Source organism: Anas platyrhynchos, chromosome Z, assembly GCF_047663525.1.
Source record: "Anas platyrhynchos isolate ZD024472 breed Pekin duck chromosome Z, IASCAAS_PekinDuck_T2T, whole genome shotgun sequence".
In the NCBI taxonomy this organism is placed as follows: domain Eukaryota; kingdom Metazoa; phylum Chordata; class Aves; order Anseriformes; family Anatidae; genus Anas; species Anas platyrhynchos.
This window is the reverse complement of record NC_092621.1, coordinates 9382018-9396174: the sequence shown is the minus strand read 5'-3', so window position 1 is coordinate 9396174 and position 14157 is coordinate 9382018. Positions and strand designations below refer to the sequence as shown.

Below are 14157 nucleotides of genomic sequence, written 5' to 3'. Positions count from 1 at the left end.
AGCCCACAAGCCCTTGTCTGCCTCATCTCTGGCCATCCTGGCTGTTTGAAGCCAAAAATTTCAGCAGCCCTGCTCCTGACCTCTCCTCTTCCAGCTCCAGCATGGTTCTCTTGTTTTTTTGGCATTCAGCCAGGCAGCAGCTCCAGCAAGGAAAAATAGTGAATTTTCCCCAGGTCTGTCCCAGTCTCTCCCCCAGACGCCTACAGTTGGCCCCAAATCCACCCAGAAGGTGCTGGGTCAGGGCTTAGGGGCTGTTTGTCACCCCCAGAGGTGGGAGAGGGCATCCAAGCTTCAGAGCCCACCCGTGCTCCTCTCTGCCCCTGTACCCCAAACAGCATCACCCCCACACTTCACAGCATCTCACAGCACCCCAAACGTCTCAGATGAAACTCAAGTCCCCATATCCTGGGGGGGATACCTGAGGGGTGTTGAGCCCCCAGCAATAAACCCCCCTCTGTCCCAGTGTCCCCCACGTCCCACGTCCAGCCTTCACCAGCCCTTTCCCTCCAGACACCGCCACCTCCGCGCGTCCCTTCGGAGCAGGCGTTATGACAGATATTATGGCTTTCGGTCCTATTGTGAAGTGTTGAAAGATGTGAAATGAGAGGTATTAAATACAATCAGAGAGCGGAAAGACTGTGTCAACCGGACTCATGGGCGTGATAAGAGGTTTCGCCTGTTTTCCCTCCAGATGATTGCTGCTGTCTGGCACTGACATGGCCCGGAGAGCAGCGGAAGGGAAGCCATTGCCTGCACCCAGCTCAGGAAACGTTGAAGGAAATATCTTACAATGCAGCAGGTGCCCACGAGCGATGGGCAATGCCTCCCTGCCACCAAACACACCATTAAAGCCCTCCGATAAGAAAAGGCTGGGAGGAATTTGCTACACATGACCACCACCTGCTGGGTACCGCAGGAAGGGTCCCCAGCCACCACGGCCCCATGAGGAAGGGGACACCCCAAAAAACACCCCCGAAGCTGTGTCACACTGTGGGGAGCCCAAAAGCATGTGTGCAGCCAGCCCAGCATCAATCCCAGGTAAAATCACAGGCAGCTGGTGAGGATGGGATTAATAGTCAAAACGAAAGGTAAAATAATTAGTGCCCTGCTCACGCGGGCATAGGGAGAATAGGGCTTCTCAGATCCGCCTGCTCTAGTTTTTTTTGTGGAGATTACGAATTCGGTGGCAAGGGATAATGGTGTTGCTGTGATGCACTTAGGCTCTTGTAAGCCATTTGGTCTGCCCCTGCCTGACACCCCAGTTAATAAACCCGAACCAGCAGCGAGGTGACGTGGCACATGCAGCACGTGGGGAAGCAGAAAATGAGGACGCCCAAATGCAATTATAGAAGGGGGAGCTGCCCTTCAGGGAGCATTTCTTTCTCCATCTTTCTTTTCTCCTCCCTTTATGGATTGGAGAGGTGCAGTGAGGCCTCCTGCAGCCTTCTCTCCTCCAGGCCGAACGCCCCCAGCTCCCTCAGCCTGTCCCCACAGCAGAGCTGCTCCAGCCCTCTGAGCATCCTCAGGGCCTCTGGATCTGCTCCAACAGCTCCATGTCCTTGTGCTGGGGGTCCCAGAGCTGGGTGCAGGGCTCCAGGTGGGGTCTCACGAGAGCAGAGCAGAGGGGGACAATCCCCTCCCTGCCCTGCTGCCCACACTGTGTGGGTGCGGCCCAGGACACGTCTGGCTTGCTGGGTTGCCAGCACACATCACCACATCACATTCATTTTTTTGTCCCCCTGTACCCCAAGTCCTCCACACGGCTTCTCCCCATCCATCCATCACCCAGTCTGTGCTGATATTTGGGATTGCCCCGACTGAGGTGCAGGACCTTGCCCTTGGCCTTGTTGAACCCCATGAGGTTCTCTCAGGCCCACCTCTCCAGCTTCTCAAGGTCCCTCGGGATGCCATCCCTTCCCTTCAAAGTATCACCTGCACCACTCAGCTTAGTGCCATCTGCAAACTGGCTGAGGGAACACCCACTCCCAGTGCCCATGTCACTGCTGAAGACACCAAATAGTGTTGCCCCCAGCCTCCACTTGAGGGACACCATTTCTTACTGGTTCCCACCTGGACACTGAGCCGTAACTATAACTTTGGCCACCCAGCCAATTCCTTGTTCTTCTAAGAGTCCATCCATCAAACCAATACCTCCACAATTTGGTGGAAAGACTCTCATGGGGGACCATCCCACAGGCCTTGCACAAGTCCAGGTGGGTGACACCAGTAGCCCTTCCCTTGTCCACCGATGCGGCCACTCCATCGTTGGCCACTGGATTATTCAGGCATGACTTGCCTTCAGTGAAGGCAACCTACCTCTTTCCATGTGCTTCAACACAGACTCCAGGAGGATTACCCTCTCCAAATGGCTGGAGAAATCCCAAAATCTGGCTCCTCCCTCCACCAGCCACTCTCCCCACAGCCCCAGGCCCCTCCACTCCTGCCCTTTGCCTCAGAAACAACCAGGCACTTTGGACAGAAATGCTTTTTCATCCGAAAAGTGCCAGTTCATCAAAACACTTCCCAAGAAAAGGTCACTTCGGAGGAATTTCTCTTTCCAAAAACCTTGAGGGGGAAGAAAAAAAAAAAAGAAAAAAGAAAAAAAAAGACATGCGATGGTTTAACTATCCTGTTTCAACAGCTTTAAATGAAAAAATAAATCTTTTTTTTCCCCCCATGGGTGCCAAATGACTTTTCATTTGGAAATGGAAGATCATTATCATCTTCAAACAAAATCAAACAGAAAAGGGTGAAATCAAAAGAAAACCTCTGGAAAATGTTAAAGTGAAACACTCGGCCGGGCCTGGAGCAGCAGGCTGTGCCCTGTGGGGTCCTGGGGTGCTCAGCATCCCCGCTCGGGGCGGGATGGGATTCCCAAATCCCAGCGAGCATCTCGGGACAGCAGAGCCGTGTCAGCTTTGGGCAGCCCATTTCTTCATGCTTTGGCCCCCCCTGGGTCGCCCCCGTCTGGGGCACGTGCTGGCAGCCCCCGGCCGTCACCCCCAGCCCCCAGCTGTTACAGTTTAGGCTGCGTGGGGAGCGGGAATGCCAGCAATCCGGCATCCAGAAGGGGATCCAGGCCCCGCTCAATATTGAAAGAAGAAGGGCTTTGAAAGGCGTACGCTCATTTTCCCGTTTCGTCCTTTGCCAAGAAAACCGGGGGGATGGAGGAAGGGGCGAACGGCTCAGGGAGGGGGGGGGGGGAGCAGTGGAAAAAATGTCTTGGCTGGGCCCTCTGTGCCTTTTATCTCGTGGGCAGCCTGCCGAGACGGGGTCTTCCCCCCGCTGAGCCCGCTGGCAGATCAAACAGGAGCAGAGAAGAGTTATAGCCCCCCCGCAGCCCCCTCCCCGCCCAGAGGCGAGAAAAGGAGAGGAAGAAAGAGTGAGCGGCCCCGCGATGCCCACCATCCTGCCCCAGCCTGAGGGGCATCCACTCAGCCCCAGGCACCCCCAGGGACCCAGGGGTGGCTGGAGGGGTGGTCCATGCCCCCATGGAGGGGGCAGCGCTGTGGCATGGCCTGCAGCAAAGGGGAAGGTCAGCGGTGGCCCCCCGAGCATCGCCCCCGTCCCGCCGTGCCCGCTCCCCCGTCGTGCCAGACCCTTCAGAGCCGGCGTTGAGCAAACAGCCTAATTAAATGCCTTTATTCCAAGGACTCCCTCTGTGTGTTTGTGTACTTGTGGATTAGCAGTTAATACAGTAAGAGGCTTTATTGCAGCTAAATTGATTTCTTCTTTTTTCTTTCCCCTTCCTTCCTTCCCCTGTATTTTCCTCTCCCCGCTCACCAGCCCGTCCTCCCGCGGGGACCCATCGCCTGCACCCCCCATCGGGGCAGAAAAGCTTGTGATGGGGAGCAATCACAGCAAACCCTGGAGCAGGGAGAGCTGTGGGACTGATGCTGGGGGCTGATCTGAGGCTGATGAATGCCATCTCTGCCAGGCTGAGACCCAAGCATTGCTCCAGTCTTCCCAGGATGGGCACAAAATGGTACTGCTCCTGCTCCTGCTCCTGCTCCTGCTCCTGCTCCTCTCCTCTCCTCTCCTCTCCTCTCCTCTCCTCTCCTCTCCTCTCCTCTCCTCTCCTCCTCACTTCTCTCTCTCTCTTTCTCTCTTTCTCTTCCTTCCTTCCTTCCTTCCTTCCTTCCTTCCTTCCTTCCTTCCTCACCTCCATCCCTCCATCCCTCTCCCCTCCTTCCTTCCCAGCTTTTTCCCTCTCCTTCCCCAGGCAGTGGGAGCCGAGGCCATAATTAAACTTGGCTGGGAGGCACGTGAAGCAAAAGGCTGTTAAAAAAGAGAAGAAACGAGGGTACCTGTGGGATTACACGAGCCAGAAAAATGCAAAGCCGGCTTCCAGCCGCCCGTAAAATAGATGCCGTCTCCTTTCCCATTGGCAGGGTTTGGCTGCGCACAAAAAGGCTGGGAAGAGGATTTTATGGGAGTTATTTATAGCCTGGATGAGCAGCGGTGTGTCCGTCCTGGATTTCTGCCTCTCGCCGTGTGCATTGCCACACGGGACTTGGGACAGCCCCGGGGACAAGCGAGGGGCTGGCCACCAAGCCAGGGCCACTTGTGGGACAGCCCCCGTCCCCTTCCCCAGCACTGCAGGGCCTTCGCTCCTGGCCATCCTCTTCCTCTCTCACCAGGTCTCACGGATGTCCCCGTGGATGTCTCCATGCACACCAGGGGCCAGCAAAGAGCTTCCTCTGCACCAACAAAATAAGTTTAAAAGCGTCACCAAACTCTGAGTCAGGCTCCACAGTTGGCACTTCGAGGAGCACGTTCATTAACTAAAGGGTGGGGGGGGAGGAAAGGGAGAGAGGAGGGAAAAAAAAAAAAAAAAAAAAGATTACCTTGCTGAATTAATCAGGCTTCACTGTAATGTTCAGCCTCGGATTTTATTTCCTGTAATAAGCCCATTAATACGGGTGTCTATAGCGGGGGGCTTTTAGCAGCAGGCACCATTAGTGTAACGAGGAAGGGCTAATAGAGTTTTATTGGAATTTTTACTCCGACATCACAGCCTTTTAAAACAGCTGTCTCAATAGGCATTATTATTCTGATTAACATTTAGACAGCACAAATCATAGCGATGCCCTTGGTGTCCCACAGGTTTTATCACAATCACGGCGAGGCCCCGATGCGCCTGCTGGTCCCTGCCGGGGGGGGACAGGGGACGGGTTACGGGCTGGGGGTCGCCTCTTTCCTCCTGTGCCAATATTTCGGGAACTTCTAAGGGCCTGGGATGGAGCAGGGTCCTGCTGTTACCGAAATGCTACGGGAGCAGCCGCAATCGGGCACTTGCTTTTTCAGCATCCCTGATCCCCGGGGGGATTTGCAGATGGGGTGGAAAGGGTCACAAAGCAAGCAGGGGGGGGGATTTATGAGGGTGCCACCCCCGAGGGCTCTTGCCCATCCCCAGCCTTGGGCACAGAGGAAATTTGGGGGGACCCACTGCTTACTGACCGTGCGGATGCTGCAGTGTGGTGCTGTTTGATCACCTGCATGTCTCAGGTGATGACAAAGGAGATCCCATGGGGCTGGGCTGCTGGAGCACACACGGAGCCCGGACACCCGGCTGCGGTCCCACGGTCCCCAAGTCTCTGGAAATCCCTTACGGGGAGGTCTCAGGGACCAGCAGCCCAGGAATAGACACCAGCTGGCGGAGACACGGGCAAGTCACCTCCGAAATTGCTCCAAAATGGTCTCAGCCCCTTGGCAAGCCCCTGCCAAGGCAGCTGCCGAGCCTGGGGGTGATGCTCCATGCTGCCCAGCACAAGCTGGGTGCTGTGCCAACAGCTGAAACAGAGTTGTTTTTTTTTTTTTGCTTTTTCTTTTTTTTTTTTTTTTTCTTTTTTGCTTTTTCATTCTCCTGGCATCCCAGGTCTCTCCCTAGCACAGAGCCGCCTGCTGCAGGGCAGGAGGATGTTTAGCATCTGCTTAAATCTTTTTAAATTGTTTTCCATGTTAAGCACCCGATGGTGCCTTTGGGATAGGAACACGGGGATTTGGGCTGCTCCCTTCCCCCTGGAGAAACAGGGCCTTCCTCCCTCCCTTCCTCCTCCTCTTCCTTCCTCTCCCCCTCCCCTCCTTCCTCCCCCAACCCCTGTCTCCATCAATCCAATCACAGGCAACAGGAGGCAAGGAGAAACTCGACAATAAGGGCAAAAACAACACTAAAACCAGAATGAAATGACTGCCATAAAGCCGGTACCAGGAGGGACAGTAAAAGTGCACTTGGCAGGAGCCAGCAGGCCTGCACTAATACATTTTTTTTTCTCTGATTAAAACGCTCCGGTCACAGATTAACTTCCCTTATTTATTGTCTCACCTGTGCAATGAGGAGATGGGGGGGGGCAGCAGGATTTGGGGCTCGGGAGGTGGCACCAAAGGGATGAGCTGAGCCCTGGGGACACAGGGCTGTGGGATTTGGAGGGAGGTGGTGATGCTGGGGGTCTCCCCCGTCCCCAAGTCCCTACAAGCAGTCCCCACAGCCCCCAGGGGCAGCCAGCCACCCCTCAGCTCCGCACCCAGCTTCATCTCTTCCCCACAAATCACTTCTTTGCCTTTCTGATTACAACCAGACTGCAACTACCGAAACATAAAAAGGCTCCGGGGCTTTATAGTGCGGCAGCGATGGTTCCTACAAATTGCAGGGCATTTGCATCCCCGGCTGCACCAGCACCCCGCCTCCCTACACCGCAAGAAAGGCTCCGTCTCTCCCTGCCAGGCTTCTCCACCCCCTCACACAACCTAAAAATACCGGGGTATTTGTACCAGGAGCATCCATGGGTACAAATACCCTGGGATATTTGCACCAGGAGCATCCATGGGTACAAATACCCTGGGATATTTGCACCAGGAGCATCCCCGCTTAGAGCTGATTTCCCCACTGAATTTTTCACATTTTGGGGGTGGAAAAAGATTGAAACCAAACCAAGGGAAGCCCGTGCAGTGTCTCAGTGCCGTTCCAGCAGCCGCTACCTGCGAGCAGGGCTGTGCTCCTCAGCACGCCCCGGCTCCCATCCTAAATCACAACACAACAAACAGGCTGTTCATTAGGTGCTGTTTAATTAAGCAATACGGATCCTGCCTTGATATTTACAATCCCACTCGCTCTGATTTATTGGAGAAAGCATCTCGCTTTTAAAGACGGCGACTGTAAAGTTTAATACCGCTTGACTTACTGCGAGTTTCATTTACGGCCCCGGGCTGACGCGCGGCGGCCGGGGCTGGGAGCCGGTGGGCTATTAAATCAGAGCTAACTGCGTGTGCAGGGGGATGACGAGCTTCGTTACAACCGGTTCAGCGGCTAATTACCCCAATCTGGATCGCCACACTTAAACCGATTCGTCGCCGCTTTGCCAGGGAAGAGCTGGAAAGGGGCGAGGTGGCTGCGGATGCACTTGTTGCGAGGAGGAGGAGGAGAGGGGATGAAGGCGGTGGTGGGGTTACCCCAATCGCCTCCTCCCAAAAAACTTGGGGACCCGAGGGTCAGTGTGGGGGATGTGTCATGGGATGGGGACAGCATCGGCACAGACAGGGCCGTGTCCCTTCCCACCAGCTGCTGCCTTGGAGGAAGCAAATCCATCCTGAGGAGGAGAACATCTCCCTGCTCACGGAAGATTTCTGGCCCCCATGGGACCACTCTCAGCCTTCACAACAATACGGGCCTCGTTAGGGAGTTATGAGAATGGCTCTTTGGTGATGATTTAAAAAAAAAAACTGCGAAGATGCAATGACAGGTGGTGCTCAGCCCCATGCCACGGGGCAAACCCCAAAACCAGTCATGGGGCATCACAGGACCTGCTCCTGCACAGCCCCAGGGGCTTGCCCAGGGCAAGGGGCTGCAGGGGGGGAAGCAAAGAGCGTGGAGCTGCCTGAAGCATCCCCCAGCCCACCCCAGGCACCAGGTGCTGCTGCCCCACACCGAGCTGGCCCCCCAGCATCCCTGGTACCCAGGCAGGATGAGGGCTGCAGCCCCAGGTGGTGAGGAGGAGGAGGAAGAGGAGCAGCTCCTGGGCTCGGCAGCTGCAGGGAGGCATCCAGGCAGAGAGTTTGCCATCCCTCAGCCCTGACCTATGAGGTGGATGCACCCTGGGCAGCAAAAAACCTCCTCCTGCTTCCCACTCCTCCCAGCCTGCAGCGCTAAAACAGGCCCAGAGCTCCCCCCAGGGAGGAAGAGGAGGCAATGCAGAGACAGCAGCGAGCAGAACAGGGCTGCAGGCACTTCCCCCTGCAGACCCCAGCATTATCCCCAAAACAGCTGAGGTCCCCACCAGAAAAGACCCCAAAAGCACCAGCGACACCCCACACAGCGCCAGGAGCCAGCAGGGCACAGGCAGAGGCACTTTGCTCTTTGGATTTATTGCAGATGCTCCGTGGCATCGTTCCCAGTCCCACCAGTGAGACTGGACTGGGAGGAGGGTGTGAGCCCCTCACTTTGGAAGCAGGAGGAGCTGCACCACTCGTGCAGGGATGCTGCAGGATTGGGACCGGGGTAGCCAAACAGGCAAAAGCCACCCCGCAGCGCCAAAACCCAACAGAACCAGGCTCAGGAGGGAAAACAGAGGGCTCACAAGTGACACGAGCTCACCGGTCTCAGCTCCCACCACCCCCAGCCGGCCTCAGACCCCGCACTCCTCCCCATCACGACGTCTCTGCTTGTAGTGCACCTCGGGGAGGCTCCTCAGGCGCTCTGCAGCCTGCAGGGACCAAACAGGGGGGGTTGCTCAGCGAGTGCCCGGTCCTGGGGACAGTCCCCATCGTGGGTCCCCTCCACGCTCACCTGCTCCGGGGTGAGGTCCCGCTGTGCCTGCGCCAGCATCTCGTAGCCCACCATGAACTTGCGGACAGTGGCGGAGCGGAGCAGCGGGGGGTAGTAATGGGCATGGAGCTGCCAGTGCCTGCAGTCCTCCTGCAGGTGGGGACCCGTGGGGGCTCCTGATGAGAAAAGGGGGTCAGCCGTGGTGCCAGGGGATGGGGGCGCAGGGGGATGAAGCCCCCCTGGGGGTGCAGAGGGATGGGGACGCTTACCGTGCCAGCCCATGGAGTAGGGGAAGGAGACTTGGAAGAGGTTGTCGTACTTGATGAGCAGCCTTTGCATGATGGAGGCCAAGCCTGGGGGGGTGGGCAGGGTGTCACACCCCCAGCTGGCCAGCACAACCCCCCCCCAGGCTGGGGGGACGCCGGTGACAAGCAGGAGGGATGCACCAGCCACGTCCCTGCTCCACATCCACGCAGACAGCACCCCGAGAGCACGGAGCGCCGCGCCCCTCGTCACCCCAAAAAGGAGCATGGGCCCCCCGCCAGCACCCATGGGCCTTCCTCCCCAAAACCACTGAGCCCAGGGGACGTGGGGCAGGATGTTGGGGTCACTCACTGTCCCTCTCGCTGTCACGCAGGTCCTGCAGGCGGAGGACGTGCCGGCGGGGCAGCAGCAGGGTCTGGAAGGGCCAGGTGGCCCAGTAGGGCACCACCACCAGCCAGTCCTCGTTCTCCACCACCAGCCGCTCCTGAGAGACACGGAGCTCCAGGGAGCCACCCGGGGATGGGGACATCCCACAGCAGGGGACAACGGGACGAGAGCCACCTCCTCACCTTGCGGCGAGCCTCCTGCTCGGCGTACTCCAGCAGCATGGGCACGCTGTGCCGCTCCCGGTACTGCCGCTGTGTCCGCTCCTCCAGGCGCGCCTCGTTGGGGAGGAAGCTGCTGGCCCACACCTGGCAGGGACATGGGGGATGCTGTCACCTGTCCCCAACGAGCCTGCTCCATCACCCCACTCACAGACCCCAAAATATCCCCCCGGGGAACTCTGGGCTCACGCCTCCCCCCAGAGAAAAACCCAAACCCTGCTCATCCGCAGGTCCGTGCTGCCACCAGGTGGGCAGCGCGACGAGTGGCAGCAAGGGACGGTCCCCAAAGGAGAGGGGACAGGATGGGCACCGGCTGGGGGGCACCCCACTGCAGGGAGGATTCGCGGTCGCATATCCCAGGGGTTTGGTGCCGTAGGGTGAACGCCGTGGGGGCAGCCTCACCTGGCAGTGCGGGTGCGGGTTGGAGCAGCCCATCATCTCCCCCTTGTTCTCGAAGATCTGCAGGAGGAGGAGAGCAGGGGACACATGCCAGCACCCGTGTCCCTGCTGGAAGCCACCTCGGTGTCCCCGGCACACCAGGATGAGCGTGGCAGGGGCACAGAGCCCCCAACCCACATGGAGAGGCTCGGGGAGGGGTGGCAAAGCAGGGACAAGGGACCCACACCCAGCCACGGGGTCCCAACCCTGGGAGCTACCCGGGCACCCACCCACGGGGCAGGGAGAGGGGCCCCCCCGTCACCCACGGACCTGCACCCAGGGGTAGGAGGCCCCCAGCTCGGCCGCCAGCTCTGCCCAGGCGTCGATCACGGCGCGGATCTCCGCCAGCGACATGAGGGGCAGCGTCAGGTCGGACCAGGGGTGGAAGCACATCACCTTGCTGCGGAAAGGGACGCATGTGGGGCGCCCTGGGGACCCCCAGGGACCACCGTGGCCCTGCTGGGGAAGCACAGCACCCCAAAAACCCGAGAAGATGTGTGCAGGAAAGCAGAAAGGGAGCGGGCTCCGTCCTGCTTGTCCCAGGGATGTCACAGCCGTGTCCCCCCTGAGTACTCACCACACACCCCGGGCGGCCGCTGCTTGAAACAACGGGTGGTCGCTGTCACCTGGGGGGGACAGAGAGCTGGGGGGGCCCATCCCCTAAGGACCAGGGGGTCCCCAACACCCCGCTGTCCCCCCAGGACTTACCGGGTGCGGGGGAATCAGGCTGCAGCGCAGGGAAATCATTGGGAAAGACAAAAGTGCCCTCGTAGTGGGGGTTCACCTGCAGGAGGGGGAAGAAATTAGGGTCACAGCGGGGGGGGACACAAGGCAGAGGACGGGGTGCGGGTGTCGGGGTGCCCGGCAGTACCTCGCCGTTGGCCCGGGTGGCCCCGGGGCAGAGGGGGTTGGCGGGGTCCCATCGGGGCACGTCCTCAGTGGGGGGCTGCTCCAGCTGCCCCCGCCAGGGCCGCCTGACGCGGTGTGCGGACACCAGCACCCACTCGTCCCGCAGCGGGTTGTGGCGGCAGTGCTGGTGCTCTGCGGGGCGAGCGGGGGGCCGTGGGGTCACCCACGGTGACAGGGACACAAGTGGGGTGCGGGGGATGCACTTTGGGGTGTGGAGGGTCACACAAGCAGGGTGTAGGGGGACAAGGGGGGATGAGAGGGGACACGAGAGGGATGTGGGGGGCACACGTGGGGATGTTGGGGAGCACGAGTGGGGCGCGGAGGGGCAGGCACGGGGGGCAGAAGTGGGGCACAGAGGGACACGAGTGGGGCGTGGGGGTGGAAGGGACACGCGTGGGGGTGGAAGAGACACGAGTGGGGCGCAGAGGGGCACAAGTGAGCGACGGGGGGACACCGGACACACGATTAGGGAGCGAGGGGACACGAGCAGGATGCGGGGGGAGCCACGCGTGGATCTCGCACGCCCCCTCCTCGCCCCCCGCCGTACCGCTGGCACTGAACCCCCGTCCCCCTCCGGCTTCCTCCATGCCTCCACCACCCCGGAAGCCTCCGAGGGCCCTTCCCCAGCCCTTCCTTCCCTTCCCTTTTCCCCGTCCCCTCCCCGGTCCCTCCCCTCCGCGCCGGCGCAGGCGGGCGGGGGGCGGCGGAGCCTCGACGGGGCGGTCCCGGGGCGGAGCGGGGCCGCAGCCATGGGGGTGTCGGGGTCGTGGGCGCTGCGGGTCGGGCTGGTTTTGGGGGCTTTGGCCTTGCTGCTGCAGGGTCTGCGGGGCTGGCTGGCCTGCAAGAGGTACGAGTTCCAGCCCGCTGAGATCGCCCAGCTCGCCCGGCACCACGCGGGTAGGTTTTGGGGGGGGCGGCAGGGGGTGGGGAGGGGGTGGTGGTGGTGGTATCGGTGGGGCAGGGTCGCTGGGGTCCCGCTGGCTGCCCTATAGGTGGTGTGAGGATGGGTGTTGGGCTAAACAGCAGGGATGGGGGAGGGCTGGCACAGGGAGACCCCCCCCCCCCCCCCGAGGGATGCGCTGGGACCCCACGGCTGGCTATGGGGTCGTAAGGGATTAGATGGGATCTGCCCCATCTAATGTGCTGCCGCAGGGCTGGACCATGAGCTGGCGTTCTCCAAGATCATCGTGGAGCTGCGGAAGAAGCACCCGGGCCACATCCTGCCCGACGAGGACCTGCAGTGGGTGTTTGTGAACGCGGGCGGCTGGATGGGCTCCATGTGCCTGCTGCACGCCTCCCTCACCGAGTACGTGCTGCTCTTCGGGACGGCCGTCGACACCGGGGGACACTCGGGTAGGTGGGGGAAGAAGGGTTTCTCCGAGGTCTGTTAGCCCTGCTCCTGCTGGCACCAGCCTTCCCCCGGGGCTGGCATCCCTCCCGTCCCCGGCGGGGATGCTCAGAGCCGGTGCTGTGCCCTCCGCAGGTCGGTACTGGGCGGATATCTCCGACACCGTCATTTCGGGCACCTTCCGGCAGTGGAAGGAGGGGACCACCAGGAGTGAGATCTACTATCCCGGTAAGCACACGGAGGGGGCTGTCACGGAGCTGCCTCCATCCAGCTGGCACCGCCAGGAGCTCGGGATGAGGCACCCCAGGTCCCCAACACCCTACTGGGTGCCAGTAGCCCTGGTGCAAAAGAATGGGGAGGGGCAGGGGTGTATGGAGCAGGGCCTGGCCCCACACACCTCCTCATTGACATGGGACAGCTTCTGGGATCAATGCCACCCTCCTGTGTGTTTTGGCAGGGGACACCATCGTGCACCAGGCGGGAGAGGCCACGTCGGTGCAGTGGAGCGCGGGCACCTGGATGGTGGAGTACGGCCGGGGCTTCATCCCCTCCACGCTCGCCTTCGCCCTGGCTGACACCCTCTTCAGCACTCAGGACTTCCTCACCCTCTTCTACACCCTGCGCGTCTACGCCAAGGGCCTGCTCCTGGAAGCCAGCGCCTTCATCAGCACCTTGGGGTGCTGAGCCTGGCCGGCTGGGCTTCCCCGCCAGCCTTCCTCCCCACTCCTCCTCCTCCTCCTCCTCCTCCTCTTCCTCCTCCTCTTCCTCCTCCTTTCCAGGCCACAGGTCCCAAAACCTGGGGATGAGGATGCTGGTGCAAGCCGGGCTGCCCTGTGCCCCTCGGGGCAGGGTGCACAGGGAAAGCCGGCCCCAAACAGCCTCGGCAGAGGTCGGACAGGAGGTTGCTGGTGTCCTGGCTGGGCTGGCGAGCTGCCGTGGCTGCAGTCAGCAGGGAGCACGGCGTCCAGCTGGCAGCTCCTGCCCTGGCTCTCATCCCCATGGACATGGGTTGGCAGCACGCAGTGTCCCCATGGCACCAGGGGGCTCTGCGCCGGGACCCCCAGGCAGCCAGGGGATACCCGGCCTCTGCGCTGGAGGTCTGTCCTGGGCTGGCCCCTAGCCCCTTTGTGTCATCTTCCCCGGGGATATGGGGGCTGGAGGAGGGTCCCTTTCCCACCCACCCCCCGCTGTCCCCCCAGGGGGGACAGCCACCGTCTGTCGCCTTAACCGAGCGTGGCCTCCAGGCTGTGCACGTACCTAGTGTCTGCGGGTGCCCGAACCCCCAAATCAGCTCAGGATGGGACTTTGCCCCTCAAAATGCTTCCCCTGCCCGAGGCCCATCGGGTTCCCTGGCCGAGCTGGGGTACGGACCCCGCTCGCAGCCCCGTGCCTGACGCCGGACCCGCGCGGGCTCGCTGCTCGGTGGAAGGCTTTCACCTCCGTGCTGTTGCCAAAATTACGTGCGTGTGTGCGTGTGTGAGTGTGTCCTGGCCACTGGGCCTGTAGCATGTTCCTCCTCCCACTCCCCATAGTGCCCTCGTCCTGCCGACCAGCAGCCCCACACGCGGGCTACGTCTTAATTTGCTACCCGAAAAGAGATGTCAGTAATAAACGTCTTCATCCCACCTGCCCGGGAAGTCTCTGGAGCGTGCTGAGCCCCCGCCACGGGGTGTGGGGCAGGGTCTGGATGCCTCTGGGGACAGCTGGGTGTCCCCAAAGGGGCACAGCGGGACAGGGGTGAGTGTGTGGGGAGCAGGATAACGTGCATGGGTGTGCAGGCACAGCAGGTACTCGGTGGGTGCACAGGTGCAAGCACGTGGGTGTGCATGGGT

At 60.5% G+C, this 14157-nt stretch overlaps 2 protein-coding genes across 3 annotated transcripts; one reads left to right on the top strand and one right to left on the bottom strand.

Moving 5' to 3' along the window:
* Positions 1–7048: 7048 nt before the first annotated feature.
* GALT (galactose-1-phosphate uridylyltransferase) lies at positions 7049–11674 on the bottom strand. 2 transcript variants are annotated; one of them, XM_072030912.1, is made up of 11 exons: positions 11525–11674; positions 10940–11109; positions 10777–10852; positions 10646–10694; positions 10339–10468; positions 10033–10089; positions 9595–9717; positions 9377–9509; positions 9031–9114; positions 8783–8937; positions 7049–8699 (listed from the first exon to the last, which is right to left on the bottom strand). In XM_072030912.1, the coding sequence occupies exons 1-11, from the start codon at positions 11562–11564 to the stop codon at positions 8622–8624; spliced, it is 1095 nt and encodes a 364-aa protein (XP_071887013.1). In that variant the 5' UTR covers positions 11565–11674; the 3' UTR covers positions 7049–8621. The 2 variants fall into 2 exon arrangements, with proteins under 2 accessions (XP_071887013.1, XP_038026394.2); XM_038170466.2 differs by having other exon boundaries at positions 10646–10664.
* A 3-nt stretch (positions 11675–11677) lies between these two features.
* SIGMAR1 (sigma non-opioid intracellular receptor 1) lies at positions 11678–13950 on the top strand. The gene is made up of 4 exons (XM_038170467.2): positions 11678–11874; positions 12130–12330; positions 12461–12553; positions 12783–13950. Exons 1-4 carry the CDS (start codon positions 11727–11729, stop codon positions 13007–13009), a joined length of 669 nt encoding a protein of 222 aa, XP_038026395.2. The 5' UTR covers positions 11678–11726; the 3' UTR covers positions 13010–13950.
* Positions 13951–14157: the final 207 nt, after the last annotated feature.

Coding starts and splice junctions, on each gene's coding strand:
- SIGMAR1 (XM_038170467.2), top strand. CDS start 11,727: ATGGGGGTGTCGGGGTCGTGGGCGCTGCGGGTCGGGCTGGTTTTGGGG. Junction 11,875..12,129: donor GCTCGCCCGGCACCACGCGG/GTAGGTTTTGGG, acceptor GTGCTGCCGCAG/GGCTGGACCATGAGCTGGCG. Junction 12,331..12,460: donor CGACACCGGGGGACACTCGG/GTAGGTGGGGGA, acceptor TGCCCTCCGCAG/GTCGGTACTGGGCGGATATC.
- GALT (XM_072030912.1), bottom strand. CDS start 11,564: ATGGAGGAAGCCGGAGGGGGACGGGGGTTCAGTGCCAGCG. Junction 10,090..10,338: donor CCTCCTACCCCTGGGTGCAG/GTCCGTGGGTGA, acceptor CTCCTCCTGCAG/ATCTTCGAGAACAAGGGGGA. Junction 8,938..9,030: donor CTACTCCATGGGCTGGCACG/GTAAGCGTCCCC, acceptor TTTTCTCATCAG/GAGCCCCCACGGGTCCCCAC.